Source organism: Hypomesus nipponensis, chromosome 7 (assembly GCF_054491055.1).
Source record: "Hypomesus nipponensis isolate SF chromosome 7, ASM5449105v1, whole genome shotgun sequence".
NCBI lineage: Eukaryota > Metazoa > Chordata > Actinopteri > Osmeriformes > Osmeridae > Hypomesus > Hypomesus nipponensis.
Window position 1 is genome coordinate 5540991 of NC_140367.1, and position 18518 is coordinate 5559508.

The window sequence follows — 18518 nt, forward strand, 5'->3', positions numbered from 1 at the left end:
TTCAATCTAGCAAACTGTTTCATATGGCATTGCTTGTCCCATTCTTGGAAACGTCAACACGAATGCCTTACCCTCCAGTTTTTTTCTCCAATTATTTGATGATTTGACATCAGTCAGTTGGTCTGGGTTAAAACAGACGTGACAGAGTGCGTTATTTTACATAGCTCAGTCACACATTCTAATCAAAGTGTAGATATCAGAGAAATAAACGGCCCGATGGGCTCATCATCATTCAAATCTGTCCTATTTACACTTCCTTCCTACAGGTCAAGTTTCAAAGTTTCCCTGTGTCCCTGGGAGTTCGGTGAAACAACAAATATTGACTGGGGACTTGTCTACCAGCACTGCACACTCAATTTGTAACCCTCATTCTGGGTTTGTCGCTGGTCTCTCCGACAGGTCTCAGCAGAAGGACTGTGTCTCTGTCTATCTCTGTAGAACTCAGGAGGGTCTGGCTCGGACACGCATGCTGGAGAACATGAGGCTCCTGCTGTTTGTCCTGGGTCTCCTGCTGCTGCACCAGACCTGCTGCTATGAATTTATCGTGGAAGAATGGGACCCGGAGAAGGTTAGTCAGAGTTCCTGTTCCACTGAGGTGATTTAGTTGAACTAGGTGGTAGAATGCTGTTGTTCTATACAACTATTTTGATTAAGGACTTTGCTTTTCAATCTTTTTTGTATGTCACTTTAGTTGTATGTTGATGTTATTTAAATGTGTGTTTTGTTTCATCAGTTAGGATTTGAGGATCAACATGGAAGACAAAGGGTGAGATGTTTTAGTTTGTTTAGTTTGTTTTGTATCCATTGCTGAAGATGTCATTTTCCAACTCCTGTTTGGCATTATGTACTGTGTGGGTCCCAATACAGGGTCAGCATTGTGTCACATTCAGAAGTGCAATACATATTAAGAACAGATTAAAATGACAGTGGTGATAACACAAGCTTCATTTGAGTGTTTTGTAGTAGTTCCACCCAGTCCCGAGTTGCTCATGTCTCTGTGTTTCCAGAGGGCAACACTGTCCAGTGAGGAGGAGGAAGACTTTCAGGTGAATCCTGCTGTTTGTTATTCAACCTCCCCTATGTGGCTGGGTCTAGTCTTATCTACTAATCAATGCTGCTGTTTGAACACTTTGTGACTGACAGGTTATTGACTTCATTCTGATGGTTCTCTAATCCACTTTTCTGTTTTAAAGGGTGATTTTAACCCTAATAAATCCTCACACGCATGAAAGTTTTTATTGAATTTGATGTTTTGCTGTTTAATATTCAAGTCAACCAATTGTATAACACAAATTCTTTAGTGTGTGTGTGTGTGTGTGTGTGTGGCATTTGTAAGGTTAAACCCCAATCCAAACTGATATCAGAATCCCTTCCATTTTGTGCATGTTACTGAGTTAGCAGATTCAGTGCTTGAGTACACAGTGTACTGCTGTAGGTCTAAAGCTCATAACTTTGGTCCCCGGGTGATGACATCAGAGGTCAGTCTCTCATGCTGTGTTTGCGCCCACAGGCCATCAAGGGTGATGACATCACAGTTAAAAGCTACAAGGTGGAGAGCAGAATCACGTCGCGCTTCGCCCACACCACCGTCAAAAGCTCTGTGGTCAATTCCGGGCCCAATGCCCAGAGCATCGCCTTCAACGTCCAGATCCCCAAAAGAGCTTTCATCACCAACTTCACCATGTGAGCACCCCGAGCATACACCACAAAGCCTGGATCCACGAAACCAGCGGACAGACCCCTCCCCCTGCACACATGCACCAGACAGCTAACCTTCAGGCGCTGGCGTACTTTCTAACGTCTCTGGCTTGGATGTCTGTACGACTCCTGTGTTACAGGAATGTGAACGGGATCACCTTTGTGGGCTCTGTGAAGGAGAAGGCTGTGGCACGCAACCTCTACGCCCAGGCCAGAGCCCGGGGGAAGGCCGCCGGCATCGTCAGGTACGTCCAGCAGCTCACAGAGCACTGCAGGCGGGGACGGAGCAATGGCTGTGTCCACCCATCCACCGCGCCATGATAGCGTCCCCATCGCTAGGAAAGGGGCGTGGTCAAGGCACGGTTGAGAAATCACTACGCCCTTCAAGAACGATCATGAATGAGCACATTTCCTCAAACAGTATCTTTGTTAGTTGCAGTGAGTCAACAGTGTGCTGGTTCGGCTGAATGACCACGTGATACCCCGTCTACGCAGGACGGACTCTCAGGACATGGAGACGTTCAAGACCGAAGTACACGTCCCTTCTGGCAGCAAGATCGAGTTTGAGCTGCACTACCAGGAAATGATGCACAGGAAGCTGGGGTTCTATGAGCACACTCTGCACCTGCACCCTGGACGACTGGTTCCTCAGTTTCAGGTGGGTGAGGGACCTTTGGTGTGTCTGTGTCTCTGTGTCTCTGTGTGTGTGACAGGGCTTGAATACTTAAAGATGTTTCTCCATCACATCTCTTTCTGTACCAGGTTGATGTGTATATATTTGAGCCTAAAGGAATCGCCATGGTGGAGACACCCAACACACTGGGAGAACACTTTACAGGCATAACCAAAGTCACCTCATCAAAAGACACGGTAAAATCACACACAAAGCATGGGTTGTGCTTGTGGCTGCAACTAGGTCTCAGCACACGTCCTTTTGTGTCTTTGCGTGTTTTGTTTTGTTGTCAGTATTGTGTGTCCATGTTGGTGTGTGTACATGTGTCTGTGTGTGTGTGTGTGTGTTCAGGTTCATGTGGTGTTCAAGCCCACCCTGCAACAACAAAGGAAGTGTGAGAACTGCACCACCAGTGCCATAGACGGCATCTTCACGGTCATGTACGATGTGGTGAGAGACAGCAATGCTGGAGAGCTCCAGGTATGACCCCAACTCAGTCACAAACGTATTCCCTTTTCAACACAAAGACATTATGTGTTACGCTGATGATTACGCTCATGAATCATTGTGCGTTTTTGGTTATTTTATATTTGTCTTCCAGGTCTCAGATGGGCACTTTGTCCATTTCTTTGCCCCCAAAAATCTCTCCCCCCTCCCTAAAAACATTGTGTTTGTCATCGACGTCAGTGGGTCCATGTGGGGTGTCAAGATGAAGCAGGTTTGTGATGATAACTATGGAAACACTGTCATTGCACTTTGTACTTTGACACATAAGTCACATCTGTCTGTCTGTCTCTTCCCCCTCCCCTTTTGCCTTTTGCTCTCACTGTTGAAGTTGTATTTACAAAACAACACCCTCCTGTGGACATTAGGTAAAACTGCATTCAATTCCTCTCACCCTCTTCTCAGACAGTGGAAGCCATGCAGGCCATACTGGATGATATGACCATCGATGACCATTTTAGCATCATAGACTTCAACCATAATGTGAGATGCTGGAGCGAGGATCTTGTTCAAGGCAGCACCATACAGGTGGACGAGGCTAAGAAGTACATCAAGAACATCAGACCCAACGGAGGTGAGAGAGAGATAGAGATAGAGAGAGAAAGAGAGATAAAGAGATATAGAGACAGTGAGAAAGAGAGAGAGAGACAGAGAAATGTGCTCTTCGGGGGAAAAACATAGCAAGCAAACTGGGGTAAAAATGATTCGCTCTGATGATGGGAGGAAGCAGGAAAAGCGGAAGAGGAAAAGGAGGGTGTGGTTGATTGTATGTGAATGGCTGTCTGTGTCTCTGATTGTCTCTCGATGTCTGACACCAGGCACCAACATTAACGAGGCCTTGCTCAAGGCCATCCAGATGTTGGTGAAAGCGTCCAATCAGGGTGTTATCGACCCTCGTTCTGTATCCATGATCATCTTGGTGTCTGATGGAGATCCCACCGTGGGTGAGATGGACACTGCACATCACTTCCTGGCATCCTTTACCTTCTATACTGTACAGCTGGCATACTGGCACATAGTTGGCACTTCTCATGACACACTGACTAGAAAAGTGGGCTTTGTATTTGCCCATCTACAGCTTCTTCCTAACCCTATCCATGTGCTCTGAATGACCTATCATCTAACTCCAACCCCCCATCTCTCTCTCTCTCTCTTTGTAGGGGAGATCAAGCTGAGCACCATCCAGAAGAACGTGAAGCGCGTGATGAAGGACGAGTTCTCTCTCTTCTCATTGGGCATCGGCTTCGACGTGGACTACGACTTCCTGGAACGGATCGCCATGGAGAACAGGGGCATGGCTCAGAGGATCTACGCCAGCCACGATGCCTCTGAGCAGCTGAGGGTACGACAGGGGTGGAACACCACCCTCTCTTCAACCTCCTCAACCACTGTCTTACCCAAATCTACCCAGGGGGCCTCCCCTGCTCCCTTGTTATACTATCTACTCTCCCCTCTCCTCAGTTTTCTTACAGCTCCACCTTCTCAATGTCTGCCATCTTCTCCACATCCTAGTGTAGCCCTCTCTTGCTCACCCCTCTGTTCCTCCCTCCCCCCCCCCCCTGCTCTTCCTGCTCTCCTTGCCTCCAGAGCTTCTACAGCCAGGTGTCCTCCCCCCTCTTGAGGAAGATCACCGTCCAGTTTCAGCAGGAATCTGTCTCTGAAGTCACCCAGAACCACTTTGACAAGTTCTTCAGCGGCTCTGAGCTGGTGGTGGCAGGGAAGTTGCAGTCGTCCGATTCCTCCACGCTGAAGAGCACCACCACCGCCTCAGCTGTGAGTACTACACACCCACACATGCACACACACACGTACGCACACACACACACCCGCACACACGCACATATAGTCACAATCATGTACAAATACACACACCTACCCACACAAACACACAGCCACACAGATACATACACACGGATAAAGCATATCTCCATATACACTTACCCACACACAGACAAACCTATTCTGCACCCTCCTGGTCCCTCCAGGCGCGTCTGGATCTATCCCTGGAGACGGAGGCAGACTGCCTGGAGCTAGACTCTATTCTGGCCCAGCAGCAGCACTCCTTCACAGGCTTTGCCAGGCAGATGTGGGCCTACATCACCGTGAACCAGCTACTGGCCGAGAGGTGAGCGAGAGTCGGAGCTTTGGTTAAGCATTGTTTACCGGATCAACTGGTGCTGAGTCTATGTTCCCATGTAGGTCTCTGGCACCTACAGCAGTCAAGAAGAGGAAAATCACCCAGAAGATCCTGGCTTTGGCTGTGGAGCACCAGTTTGTCACCCCTCTCACTGCCCTACTGGTGGAGAGTGATGAGGCCAAGGAGAGGCTGCTGGCAGATTCCCCAAAGGACCCCAAACAGGGCTGCTGTTCAGGTGCCTGATAACAATTCTGAGGGATTCATTGCTTCTTTATTTTCATGTTTTTACCTTAAAGCTAACAAGTGTGTGTGTGTGTGTCCAGTCACTCATGGGGTGAACCCTGTGCAGCTAGTTCAGAGCCTACCACCCTGGGTCCAGATGACCACAGTAGCACCCCCTAGCGCGTTGGAGGGAGTCCTACCTGATCACATCACCATCGGTAACCCCCCCCCTCCCCTCACACACACACACACACACAACTTAAGGCATGCATGTGTTGTGGATATTTACGTGAGTATCTATGACACAGTGGAGAATGACCCTCACTTCATCATCCACCTGCCCAAAAACAACATGGACGTCTGCTTCAACATTGATTCCCAGCCTGGACACATCCTCAACCTGGTGTCGGACCCTGTGACAGGTACCATTCTCATACACCACAACGGGTTTATGTGTGTGTGTGGAAGGAAGGGGTCACATGACAGATCACTGTTCTCCCATAGGTGTCCTGATAAACGCCCAGCTGGTTGGCGCCAAGAAGATGGATAAGAACAAACAGAAAACCTACTTTGGCACCATCTCAGTGTTGGACAGTGTCGAGGGCATTAGAGTCGAAGTTAGCACGGACCACATCACCCTGACAGATGGACAGAACAACCAAACCTTCCCATGGGGCACTACTGCCAACGTCACACAGGACAGGTACTCCATGCCACCCACACACACACACCAACAGGTCCAATAGAATGGAGTCAGGTGGCTGAGCGGTTAGGGAATCGGGCTAGTAATCAGACGGTCGCTGGTTTGATTCCTGGCTGTGCAAAATGACATTGTGTCCTTGGGCAAGGCACTTCACCCTACTACCTATGTCCCTGTACTTACTGTAAGTCGCTCTGGATAAGAGCGTCTGCTAAATGACTAAATGTAAGATGTGTAACTACACAAATGGTATACGTGTATGTTCTAGGGTGAAGATTACCGTTGTGAAAGACTCCCAGGTCACTGTGACCATCAACAAGAGCATCTCTGTCATGATGATGCTTCATCGTGTGTGGAAGAAACATCCGATTAATGTGGACTTCCTTGGACTGTACCTCCCCAACGACAACCAGTACTCCTCCCAGGCCCACGGTCTCATAGGTGGGCCTCCAGTAGGGCTCTTTCACGACACAGGCCTGGAACATCATGTCCACGTCATGCTTCAAGAACCAAATCTTCTGACTGAACATTGTGTGTTTGTGTCCTTTTTAGGTCAGTTTGCTCAAGAGCCTGCAGTGAAAGTGTACAACCTCCACCAGGGAGCTAACCCACTGAAGAAAGAAGCCACCATGGAGGTGAAGGGAAACAAGCTGGCTGTCACCAGGTAACACTCTGTCCTCTTACACACATGCACACCATACTCATAATGTGGAAACTGGACACATGGCATTTAGGAGGAATCAAACATAGGGATTGTGTTGTGGTTTTAATGTGTGTGTGTGTGTGTGTGTACTACAGGGGCTGGCAGAAAGACTACCGGCAGGATAGGAAGTATGGCTCAGACGTCTTCTGCTGGTTCATCCACAACAGTGGGAAAGGCTTCATCGACGGCCATTACACCCACTACATTGTCCCAGAGCTCGACAGCTTTCCCGTCACTCGGAGCAGCCAATAAGAGAGCTCACAGAGGGTCATGTGATCCTGGAGTTGTTACTTGAGTTATAACATGCAACAATGTACTACTTATGTTCATAGTACAATTTATTTTTTTGATATCAAGATAGACAATATTGCGAAGTTTGACAAATGTTCTGTCTAAAGAGAAAATGTAATACCAACCAGTGTTTCCAATCATAGCAATAAGAGCAGTGTATCCGCTTCCTACAGGTTATGAAGAGGTGTTTCCAGATAATAGTATTATGTATCAACTGTAAAACTGAAGAATATAGTAATGGTTGCCATGAAAACAGAAATTAGAATCATGCACTACAATTCAAATGTCCCTAATCATAGTATCGACTAACAGAGGTTACTTGTGTTTATTCAAGAACAATTATACATCATAATTATAGAACCACCTGAATACAAAATAAAATAAAAACAAGACTGAATATCATTGATCTGCCTGACTTAGGTAAAAAAGAGTCGGCTTCGGGAGCTTTCTGGAATATGTACAGACTGGGGGAGCCCCGGGGGAGGGACTCTGACATGGTAGAGCCTCTCAGCCTATAGGCTGCAAGGAGGTGGGAGGGGCTACACGGAGGTGGGAGGGGTTTACAGGGTTAAGGGTCAGGCTATTTTGGAGAAATCCTCGTAGGCGATTCCATCCACCTTCTTTCCTTTCATGCGACCCTGGTTTGGAAAAAGAAACATCCGTGAATCACCCAATCCTCATTTAGAGACAGTTATGCATCGGAGCACAATATTCCAAATGAGGTTGAGACAGCCAAACGCCATCTGCCATACACCAATGGAGGATCAGACACAGTAGGGGCATTAACACTCAGCGGCCATTTTGTGTCTCTTACCGAGTCCAGTATGAGGCTGGCGCTGAACTTCTTCTCATCAATGGAGTCCAGCAGAGCCTCTGTGGCTCTGTAAGGTCCATTCAGAATCAGAACCCGTTTACCTGCAGGACACAAGAGATGAGGATCGGATTGATAAGAGCTTTTTGATACATCTAGGCAGGTAGGCATAGACCACCAAAACGAGTCTAGAATACTATAAGAATGCTTTGATCATGGTGTCACCCCATGGTAACAGGTTACCTGGCGCAGGGATGACGGTCTCCAGGTGACTCTGGTCCAGTTTAAGTTTGTCCCCAGAGTTGATCATTTTCACTATGGCTGTGTATTTATCTTTCAGCTCCTAGCGACACAGAAAACACCAACGTTACTTCACAAACATACAAAGATGTTCTCAGCAAATGAGGAAAGCAAAGGAGTTACCTTAATGACTCCTTTCTTTTTGTGGTACTTCTCCCCTAGTCTCTTGGTGACGATCTTGACCACAATCTCTGTGTGCAGCCAGTGGTCCATTCTGACAGATTTTTTCTTTTGTTCCTCCATCTGAACCCAACACGGCACCAAACAATCCAGCTGATTCAGATATACCATCCAGCAAAACAGACATCTACACAGCATAAGAGCAGCACACACTAGGTTATCTTTACTGTGGGTTCAGTCAGAAGGTCACAATACTTGTACCTCCATAATCTCATCCAGAGCTGATTTCTTCTTCTTGTCTCTGGACTCTGAGCCAGAGGGCACATCTTTTCTCTTCCCAGAGGCTGCTGCTGCCTTTAGGGCACTAGGACCCAGGGCAGCGCTGATGGGACAACCAGAGAGTTAACTAACAAACAAAGACAGGCCTAGAGCTTCAAGCTTCTAGCAGTATTCTTATTCATCATGATTCAGCAGGCTTCGAACAAGCTACAGTACCTTGCTTTGGAGGGCCCAGCCACTGAAGCACACGCACCCTTTGCCAGGTTGAAGGCAACTGAAAAGAACATTAATGAAGAGCACAAATGTAGCACTGAGGGGATACATGAAAATGCTGTATCATTTCTCATGAATGCTGTCTAATAAGAAAATAACATGCCTTTCTCTTCTTCACCCTCTCTCTTCAGCTCAGTGAAAACAGGTTCTTCCTGGAAGGGAAAAAGAAAGAAAAATCTGGATACTTGCATTCTTCTTATCTTATTCAAATTGATCGGAAACTAGCCTCTGATCAATCTGACTAGGGCTAGGCTGTCTAGCAGGCATAACCCCATAGCGTTTTGACAGATCCCAGCAGGGAGTATACTTAGGCCTGTACTGTCCTCCTGTGCATGGGGGGGGGGGCACTCACCTCTGGCTCTTTGCCCTCTCTGCCTCTGCGGACCTGGTCCTCGATGAACTTGGCGCTGCGCTCCTCGTCATCCAGGTCCTGCTTCTTCTTCCTCTCCAGCTCCTCCTGGCGACGGATGGTCTCGGGGTCACGGTCGATGTATGAGACGTACCAGCCTTTCGGGGTCTCGTCTACCTTACAGTACCCTGGGAGCGGAACACAGTGACGTTACTGACCACAGCTGCACACGCACGGTGCTTACTCACTGACACACGCAAACATGATGCACTCTTTGGACAAAGTAGGAACTTACCTTCTTTCCCAAGCCACTTGGTGAAGTCGGTGAGTGTCTCCCATTGGGTGGAGTTCATATGGACGTGTTCCCTGTCACTGATGTACTCATTATAGACAATGTTGTTGTGCACACGCTTGGTACCTAGATAGAAAGATAGATAGAGATTGTTGATTGATCTCATCGTTACTTACCCATCAGCACATAATCAAGAATCACTTTGTATTGTAAGAGTACCAAAGCGTCTTCGGATCAGCTCCAGAAAGTCACTCTTGAACTCCCTAAGGATAAAACCAAGAACCATAAGAAGAGGACCTGTAGGCCTACAGTTTGAGACAACTCAAGGTATTGACGCAAAGGTTGTATTTGATGTAGCAACACAAAGCATGTCAGACTCACTCAGAGAAATAGTCCATAAACTGGTTTGGATCCTCTGAAGCCAGAAGAAGTTGTCTCTGGTGAGACTCCGACATGCAGTGACACTTGAAACCATTCTGTGGACAAGCAAGATTCAAATACATATCTTTACAGTTAGCTCTATACGTAACAACTACAAATAGTTGACTAGGTTGCCATTCCATTAATTATATATAGAATAAAGTTGATCAATTAGGCTATGTTAATATTTCTTAATTTAAGTTTGCGTGTAGCAGTGGCACATTTTCCTTACCTCGTCTCGACATTGTTTCTGACACATCTGGCAATACCATCTCAATTTTTGCAAACCTTTGGCTTTAATCCGGTTGCCGATGGCTTTAGGGCTGAGAAAATCTGCTTTGCCCATCTTAAAACAAAGTGTTTACATACAAAAGAAGAAAAAGGTCGTAATAATATAAGTAAAAACAAAATAACCGACAACACGTTCGAAAATTGTTTGTCCCTTCGATCTCCTAATCGTAACTTCCGTGTGTACTTCGTCATCATTTTACGTGTAGGCGTGAACATTGAATGAACGCGAGTTTTCGTTGAAGTTGTGCCATTACTTGCGCTTGCGCAGTCCTGTGTGTCTGACCTTCATAGAAGTAACCATGTTCGCCAGGACCAGCGCGTTGGTTTTCCTCCCACAATGGTAACCTTTTATTTGATATATAACACATATTTGACAATGTAATCATTTGTGCACCCTTTTTATGATAAAGGTTTATAGCATATCTGTGAATCCTCTGTTAGATCATTCGGGTCATTCATTGCAAGGGCGTGCTAACTTGTAGGCCGCAGATTCCGAATGCGGCTATGCACTGTTCAGTTCAGTGAATGGCCAAGTTGAGTCGGCTTGCTGCTAATGCTAGCTAAATTGACATTTGCTAGCATATGTGTCATTGTAGTTTCACAGTGCTGTACTATTGGGCACATTGTGTTCCTATACAAATGTACAATGTTTGCATTTGTTATGCAGTCTGAAATGTCATGTCAGTCAATACATGTTATATAAATAATCCAGGCGTCACAAACTAATCTCTGCTGAATCGCGTAGAAACGCCAGCTACTACTTAGCTGTTAGCTTACCTACCCCTGCCAGCCACGGCTAGTCTCGAGCCGTCGCTATTCGTAATTATTTTTGATTATGACTGTTTACATGTAGTTGCACATTTCCGAGTTTGAAAATGCTGCAAAACAATATGTGGATTTGCAGCAATTATGTTATCAATGCATTCATTGGTTGCTGTGTATTTGCAGTGGGCAGGTCAGGAACATGGCCACCCTGAAGGACAGTAAGTGTTTTGTCTGCATACTACCTCTAACGTGTAAACCATACTATTGTGTTCTGCTGTAATGCAGAGCACAATACATCAATATGACGTACTAAAACAAAAAATGCTTTTTGATTTATTATCATAAAGGGAGAAAGGCAAATCTACTCCCCCATGTCAATGTAGTCATTTATGTTTTCCATTTGTCTGTCAGTCACCATCAGGTTGAAGTCCATCAAGAACATCCAGAAGATCACCAAGTCCATGAAGATGGTGGCCGCTGCTAAGTATGCACGTGCTGAGCGCCAGCTGAAGCCTGCCCGCGTCTACGGCACTGGTGCTCTCGGTACGTTGCTGGGACGTTTCTTTTACATTCTCCACATGACATCAACGAATTGCGTTCGAAGGGGCTGCGTCTGACGACGCACGAGCCTTTGGACGATAGACGTGCCACGTTCCAAGCCCCACATGGGTACCAGTGGTAATCGCCACTGAAAGACACAAGGCTACGTTGGTCCGATGGGTGGTTTGCGGTGCCACAGTCTGTATCTCTGTCATTTGGAATAGTCATCGATGCCCGTGTGTTTGTGCGTTCCTTTCAGCCCTGTACGAGAAAGCTGACATCAAAGCTCCTGAGGAGAAGACTGGGAAGCACCTGATCATCGGCGTGTCGTCTGACCGCGGGCTCTGCGGTGCCATCCACTCCAACGTGGGCAAGGCCATCAAGAGCGAGATCGCCAGTCTGACCAGCACGGGCAAAGATGTGATGGTGGTCAACATTGGAGACAAGCTCAGAGCCCTGCTGCAGAGGTAGAGGGTGCTTCCGTGTTGCTCTCTGACACTGGCCAAGAGATTCACCCGTCATGGTTTTAATTCCTTCGCTTTTTATAAGTGTATATGCTTTAGCAGTCAGGAGTTTCTCCTTGTTCAGCAGTTTCAAGTGACCTCTTCACTTATTCTATTCAGTATTTGAGCAGAAAAACAATATTAAGATGCATTCAGACCAGTTGGTGGTGATGATTCTCTTCTACCCCCCAGGACCCACAACAAACACCTCCTCCTGAGCTGCAAGGAGGTGGGCCGCAGGCCCCCCACCTTCGCCGACGCTTCCATCATCGCGGCTGCGGTCCTCGACTGTGGCTACGAGTTCGACCAGGGCTCAGTTATCTTCAACAGATTCAGGTATTCAGGGGTTTCTCTAGTGAACAGACCCATGTCGACCCAAGTTCCCTCCTTCTCATTTGTCAGTAGGAGGGTTTAAAGGCTTTATGGGATATCACTTGATTCAAATCCAGGCCCGGGAAGCGCTTCCAGTGTGGAGGCATGTCTGGTGTGACTCGTCAGCTCTGTAGGCTGCTGTGCTCTGATGTCATCTTCACACAGCCAATGAGAGCTGCTGACCTTGTGACATGTCATGTGCTTCCCTCCCATAGGTCTGTCATCTCATACAAGACGGACGAGAAGCCCCTGTATTCCGTGGACACCATTGCTAACGCAGGTATGGACTTCATTCAAGGTCAAATGCACCGCCGCCCTCTGGTTTGTAAGGAAGCTAACTTGACCCGTCAGACCGGAGCAGGAGATGCTAACGGTGTCGTCTTGCTCTCCCTGCAGAGAGCATGGGCATCTATGATGACATCGATGCTGATGTGCTGAGAAACTACCAAGAGTTTGCCCTGGTCAACATCATCTACTATGGTCTGAAGGAGTCAACCACCAGTGAGCAGAGTGCCAGGATGACTGCCATGGACAGCGCCAGCAAGAATGCCTGTGAGACCTGCTTCCTCCTCCGTCATCCCTGGCTCCACTTGTGGCTCTAAACAGACGATCCGTTTGGATTCGTCGTCTGCTCATGCCACATGTTCATTGGTCAACGTCCTGAATATTCTGTTTCTGTGTCTCCGCCCCTGAAGCTGAGATGATTGACAAGCTGACCTTGACCTTCAACCGTACCAGACAGGCTGTCATCACCAAGGAGCTCATTGAGATCATCTCTGGAGCTGCTGCTCTGTAAGTCCTGCCCTCTTCTCTCACGTTCACTTCGCTCTCGGCACAACGACCCCACAACAATCCCACTTTTGCAGTCACCCCACTCTACTAACACATGTAAAGTGAAAAATTACACAACTTCACCTCAACCACATCCTGTGATAGTGTAGTCATCTAATATGTATGTTGACCTTTCGATGTCATTTTGACCTCGCCTTCATACCTCCCTGGTGATACCAGGAACTGAAGCATGTCTTTACAGAGAAGGTAACCATATCATAGGTGGATAGCTGTAATAGCTGTGTGTGAGAGCTTCCATGGTGCTGTATGAGACTAGCCCCGTGAATGTTGGCTTTGTTGTGTCCTAATCAAGTGCTGATGTTTTGCTAAGTTCCTGTCAGCTCCAGCACCCTCTGGCCAGTGCTCTCAGCACTAAGCCCTGAACCTGCCCTCTCTTCCCCCAGATAAAGAGGTGAGATCCTCCTGTCATCCATCCATCTACAGTGGTCCTTGCGCCTCTGCTTCAAGTCCTTCAGACAGCTGTTGTCAAGAGTTTATGAACATTTGTGCTTCTATTTGTAAAATATTCAGAAAAATAAACCTCTTACAGAGAACTGTGATCCTTTCATGTGTCCTGTTAAGCTTTCCTCACAATAAATACTTGTTGTGACCCTGAAAGATGAGTGATGCCATGTTTAAAAAGTAGGACCAGCCATTTATTTTTTATATTACCCTAGGCTGTCCAGAGAAAAGGGAATATATTTCATAGGCATTGATAATGCAGCTCAAATCGGCTGTTTAAATCTTGTCATTGACAGCAACATTCTGGGTGTTCTTCACTGCAGTCACTAAAGGTAATTTCCAGTATGGATCACACAAATAAAAATATTAAAGTAATGCTCTGAATGCGTGTGATATCATTGATGTATGGCGGAAGCTTCACAGCGTGGGATGTGGAGCCACAAACAAGTTCCTACAAGTGGACCGTCAAAGGTAAAAAAAAAAAAGAAAAATTAAAAGCAGTTTTTAGCACATGTATAAAAGCTGTGTAAAAGTGTACAGAACACTATGTAAGAGTCTTCAGGGTCTCCCAGTGTTACTGCAGACAGGATGAAACAGAGGGGGCCTGACTACTGGGAGTGAGTCTGAGAGACGTGAAACTCAGGATGTATTTCATCAGTTGTTCTTTGGAGTCTGTTTCCTGCAGGAAATCTAGCCTCCTGGTATTCAGTGTGCTACTGGGCAGACATGAGTCCCCCACTAGACACACACACACATTCTCCATTGGGTACTATTAGCTCCTGGAGCTGGGGCTGTGTGGTCATCCGGAGGAGTTTCCTGATGGCTCCCAGTCAGACAGAGATGGTGGTTTAGGAGGGGCGCTGATGCAGCCTGACAGGAGGCTGTTTGTGTGTGTGCGGGTGCATGGAAGCATGTGTGTACATGAGGATGTGTGTGTGTGTGTGTGTGAGAGAGGTTGCAGTCCAGACTGGCAGGATGACTGTCAGGGAAGTTAACTGGGCCTGGAGCCAGGGCACAGCTGGGTGCCCCCCACCTCAACCACAATACCCACCCTCTGTTCAACTGTCTGCAATTCCACCACAGACCACCAGTCTGCGCTGTTTGATAAGAAATGTCATCTCGCTTGGGTTCTGATCTTGAGCTGGAGACCCAAGAATCTTTAGTGAACATCCCCTTAGCAACTCATCACAGAGTTGTGTTAAATATGGAACATTTTCCCTCAGTTGTCTTTTTTCATTAAATAATGTAATTAGTTTCTGCTTCAGATGTTCCTGAGAAACACGTATGATGCTGCCAAACCTGAATGTGAGTTTCTCCATGATGTTTTGTGTGTGATGTGTCTGTCTGTGTGTGCTTGAGTGTGTGATGTGTGTGTGCATGAGTGTGTGAGTGTGTGTGTGTGTGTCCTGCAGGCCTTGTTTGTCTATTGTGTTAACGCTTGTTATTGTTTACTCCTGAGGGAAAGAGGAAATGATTGCATCGGAACACAAAAATTACAGTGATGCCAGCCTCAGATAAGCGTGTGGAGAACAGCCTGGCATCGTTCCTCTCAGTCAGAGCCCAACGATCCCAGGTCACTCTGGAGCGCCGGCTTCCGGAGATCTCCAGTCTTTGGAATTCTAGTCCCAGATTAGGAATTTTCCTCGATCCAGGGCTTTGAGGTTTTGATTTAAATGTTTGGAATCTCACAGCTTCCCTCGAGTGGGAATCTGTCGTTTTTTTGTAACTTTGTTTCTAGCAGCCAGACATTCATGTAGTTCACTGTGTGTTATCTTCCTCACATTACCAAGGCTTATGATTAACCTGTACGAGTGTGTGTGTGTGTGTGTGTGTGTGTGTGTGATGTGCTGTACGGTGAGCCCACGGTTCGGATGATAACGGAGGTGAACGGGGATGTCTGAATGTGTGCGTGTGGTAAAGTGAAGACACGTGAACACTGTGCAGGGTCCCTGTGCTCTGTATTAGCCTCACCTCGTTATCATTATCAACCTCCTCCATTGTGACACGACGGGCGGAAAATGATTAGAGGAACAGGTGACAATGGAGGAAGAGATTTGTGCCGTTACCCCGGGCGCTGTCACTGTCAGGTACAGCGGCATTACACTCAAAAGAAAAGCGAGAGAAGAAGAGGTGATGAATATGAAAGGGCTCTTTCTTATTTTAAAACATTCATGTCTTCCTCACAGAGTAGAATGGGGTTCATTGAAGCCAATTGACCCCCCCCCCCCATCCTCCTCTTCCCTTTCTCCTCCCCTCCCCCATTGCTGGCTGGCAAAGGGGCAACTGTAGAAAGACATGCAGTGAGCTTCAGAGCTGGTGACACAGAGAGAAGAGATAGACACACGTTGTCATCTTTCTTCTCCTCTTGTCCTCTACCTCTCCTTTGTCTCCACCCGTTTTCAACCCTTCTCTTTGGATGTCTCTTCTCGGTGCTCCTTTTCCTCTCCTCCTTCCCTCCACCCTGTTTCCACATCCTCCCTCTCTCCCCCTCTCCTCTCTCTTGCTCTCCTCTCTCCCCCTCTCCTTTCTCCCGCTCTCCTCTCTCCGGCTCTCCCCCTCTCCTCTCTCCCCCTCTCCTCTCTCCCCCCTCCTCTCTCCCGCTCTCCGATCTGAACCCGGGAGACAGAGGGAGCGAGAGCGAGGGAACGATAAAGGGTGAGAGGACCAGGCAGTTTCCCACGACGATGGATAGTGCCGGTGCGTAAGTGTGTGTGCTCATCTCTGCGTGTGAGTGAGCCCCTTTGTGGGTGTACGTGTGCTTGTGTGACACTGACTCTGATGTAGTAATGCCAGAGTATTATCTCATTCACCCCCTTATCTCAATGCATTCCCCTCCTCCCCCCCCCCCCCCAGCCCTACACAAAGCTATCTGCTCCATGGACTTTTCTGACTATTTATGTAGGACAAGGTCAGAATCGTTTAAACTTGCAGCCTCTCTCGGCCCTGCAGATGAGATAGCTGGAGGAGGAGGGAGCGCCGATCGATTCCCTCCTCGCAGATTTATCCCTTTTCCCTTCCGCTTTTTCACTTCTCACATCGCCGCGGCAATGGGGCCCCTAGCGGGAGTCCCGCCCCATCTGTCTCCTTAACGTGGCGGGAAGAAAGAAGACGTGAGGAACGTTTAAAATACAGTAGCACTCTTAAACGGGCCACTTTTCTCCCTCTCGTCCAGTCCAAATGAGAGAGCCATCACATCAATCTGGGACAGTTGTGTTTCCATCGCTGGGCTATGTGAGGGCTGTTCAGGCACACTTTACACTGCCTGAGGAGGGAGAGAGAGAGAGAGAGAGAGAGAGAGAGAGAGAGAGAGAGAGAGAGAGAGAGAGAGAGAGAGAGAGAGAGAGAGAGAGAGAGAGAGAGAGAGAGAGAGAGAGAGAGAGAGAGAGAGAGAGAGAGAGAGAGAGAGAGAGAGAGAGAGAGAGAGAGAGAGAGAGAGAGAGAGAGAGAGAGAGAGAGAGAGAGAGAGAGAGAGAGAGAGAGAGAGAGAGAGAGAGAGAGAGAGAGAGAGAGAGAGAGAGAGAGAGAGAGAGAGAGAGAGAGAGAGAGAGAGAGAGAGAGAGAGAGAGAGAGAGAGAGAGAGAGAGAGAGAGAGAGAGAGAGAGAGAGAGAGAGAGAGAGAGAGAGAGAGAGAGAGAGAGAGAGAGAGAGAGAGAGAGAGAGAGAGAGAGAGAGACAGAGAGACAGAGAGACAGAGAGACAGAGAGACAGAGAGACAGAGAGACAGAGGGGAAAGGTGAGGGAAATATCATTGGATGTTTGATAAACAAAGTAAGGCACTTTGTCAGGTTCTTACTCAGACCCTCATTGTGGCCTGACTAGCATGAAGGTGTGCCTGCAACCCAGAGTTTTCCTTTAGACTGCATGTGTGTGTGTGTGTGTGTGTGTGTGTGTGTGTGAGATCCCCATCACTCAGGGCTTGGGTTACTGTGTCCTGGCTCTATGATAGATGGCTCAGGCCAACCTCAGAGCCCCCAGTCTGAGCCACGGGAGAACTTGTCACAGCCAGTTTCCGCTCGCTCTGTCCGCTCCATCACTGTGTGAGTGTGAGTGTGTCTGGTGCATCACTGTTTGTGTGGGTGTCTGTGTGTGTGTGTGCGTCTGGGGTGGTGTGATGACCCCCCACTGCAACAGGATAGGTGGGTTAGGATGGACCCAGCTGTGTCTCCTTTGTGTACATGTGTGTGTGTGTGTGTCTAAGTGTGTGAGTGGTGTGCTGACCTGTGGCCTCTACTGCTGAGAGTGCTGGCCCCAGCCCCTTCCTGTCCAGACCACACGTCTAACCAGAACCTAATGTGTGTGCATCCAACTCTCCTCGCTTTCATATTTCTTTCACTTGCTCACACTCTGTCTGCCTGTCTGCCTGTCTGTCTGTCTGTCTGTATGAATGTCTATCAACCTGCCTCTCCTTGGTACTTCTATTTCCAAATTTTCCTCTTTTTTCTTCATGACACGACTGCCATTCTTCCGATTTTCTCTGTAATACAGTCCAACTTTACATACATTACCCCTCAGAATGGGACAAGATTGGACAGTGATAGGAAGCACATGAACTTTACCTTGAGGAGACAAAAATAACAAGTGAAATCCTCCCGTTCTCCTCTCCTCTGTTCTCGGCTGCGGTGTTTCCAGAGGACAGTGTTTTTCTGTGCTTCAGAGATTTAAACCCCAGAATGACAAGGAGTCAGGCAGATACTGGATCCGCTTGGAATTACAGATCAGACGCTTGAAACGGTGTTTTAAATACCGGCTGCAGGGACAGTTCTGTGAAGGGTCTTATTTCATTGTTATTTCGGTGGTACAATATTTTTGTTAAAGAAATTGGTGGTAGGGGATATTTAAATGGGGTGTAGATACTGCCTGGGTGTGTTATTTTACTCTGAGACTTTTTCAAATCCGATTTTACTTTTAAATGTCCTCTTAGTATAAAAAAAGATAAAAATATAATGTTTTTAATCAGGCACATTTCTGGTGGCGTGTGAGTA

General features: G+C 47.4%; 3 protein-coding genes across 5 annotated transcripts; 2 read left to right on the forward strand and 1 right to left on the reverse strand.

Annotated features, from left to right (window-relative positions):
• Positions 1-358: 358 nt before the first annotated feature.
• Positions 359-7330, forward strand: itih2 (inter-alpha-trypsin inhibitor heavy chain 2). Its single transcript, XM_084702032.1, has 21 exons — positions 359-568; positions 734-766; positions 1008-1046; positions 1511-1683; positions 1839-1943; positions 2194-2356; positions 2461-2568; positions 2723-2851; positions 2973-3089; positions 3281-3449; positions 3694-3819; positions 4036-4217; positions 4463-4648; positions 4861-5000; positions 5075-5247; positions 5336-5452; positions 5543-5656; positions 5739-5937; positions 6203-6375; positions 6487-6598; positions 6733-7330. Exons 1-21 carry the CDS (start codon positions 467-469, stop codon positions 6887-6889), a joined length of 2817 nt encoding a protein of 938 aa, XP_084558158.1. The 5' UTR covers positions 359-466; the 3' UTR covers positions 6890-7330.
• kin (Kin17 DNA and RNA binding protein) lies at positions 7239-10240 on the reverse strand. Its single transcript, XM_084702033.1, has 12 exons — positions 10005-10240; positions 9734-9828; positions 9572-9615; positions 9356-9478; positions 9064-9248; positions 8815-8863; positions 8655-8712; positions 8421-8541; positions 8163-8282; positions 7983-8082; positions 7743-7843; positions 7239-7566 (listed from the first exon to the last, which is right to left on the reverse strand). The coding sequence occupies exons 1-12, from the start codon at positions 10116-10118 to the stop codon at positions 7504-7506; spliced, it is 1173 nt and encodes a 390-aa protein (XP_084558159.1). The 5' UTR covers positions 10119-10240; the 3' UTR covers positions 7239-7503.
• Positions 10241-10268: 28 nt separating this feature from the next.
• Positions 10269-13628, forward strand: atp5f1c (ATP synthase F1 subunit gamma). Of its 3 annotated transcripts, XM_084702035.1 has the most exons (10): positions 10270-10403; positions 11012-11046; positions 11240-11371; positions 11628-11835; positions 12064-12207; positions 12459-12523; positions 12640-12795; positions 12939-13035; positions 13255-13281; positions 13479-13628. In XM_084702035.1, the coding sequence occupies exons 1-9, from the start codon at positions 10363-10365 to the stop codon at positions 13259-13261; spliced, it is 885 nt and encodes a 294-aa protein (XP_084558161.1). In that variant the 5' UTR covers positions 10270-10362; the 3' UTR covers positions 13262-13281; positions 13479-13628. The 3 variants fall into 3 exon arrangements, with proteins under 3 accessions (XP_084558163.1, XP_084558161.1, XP_084558162.1); XM_084702036.1 differs by lacking the exon at positions 13255-13281; XM_084702037.1 differs by lacking the exons at positions 13255-13281; positions 13479-13628 and having other exon boundaries at positions 10269-10403; positions 12939-13039.
• Positions 13629-18518: the final 4890 nt, after the last annotated feature.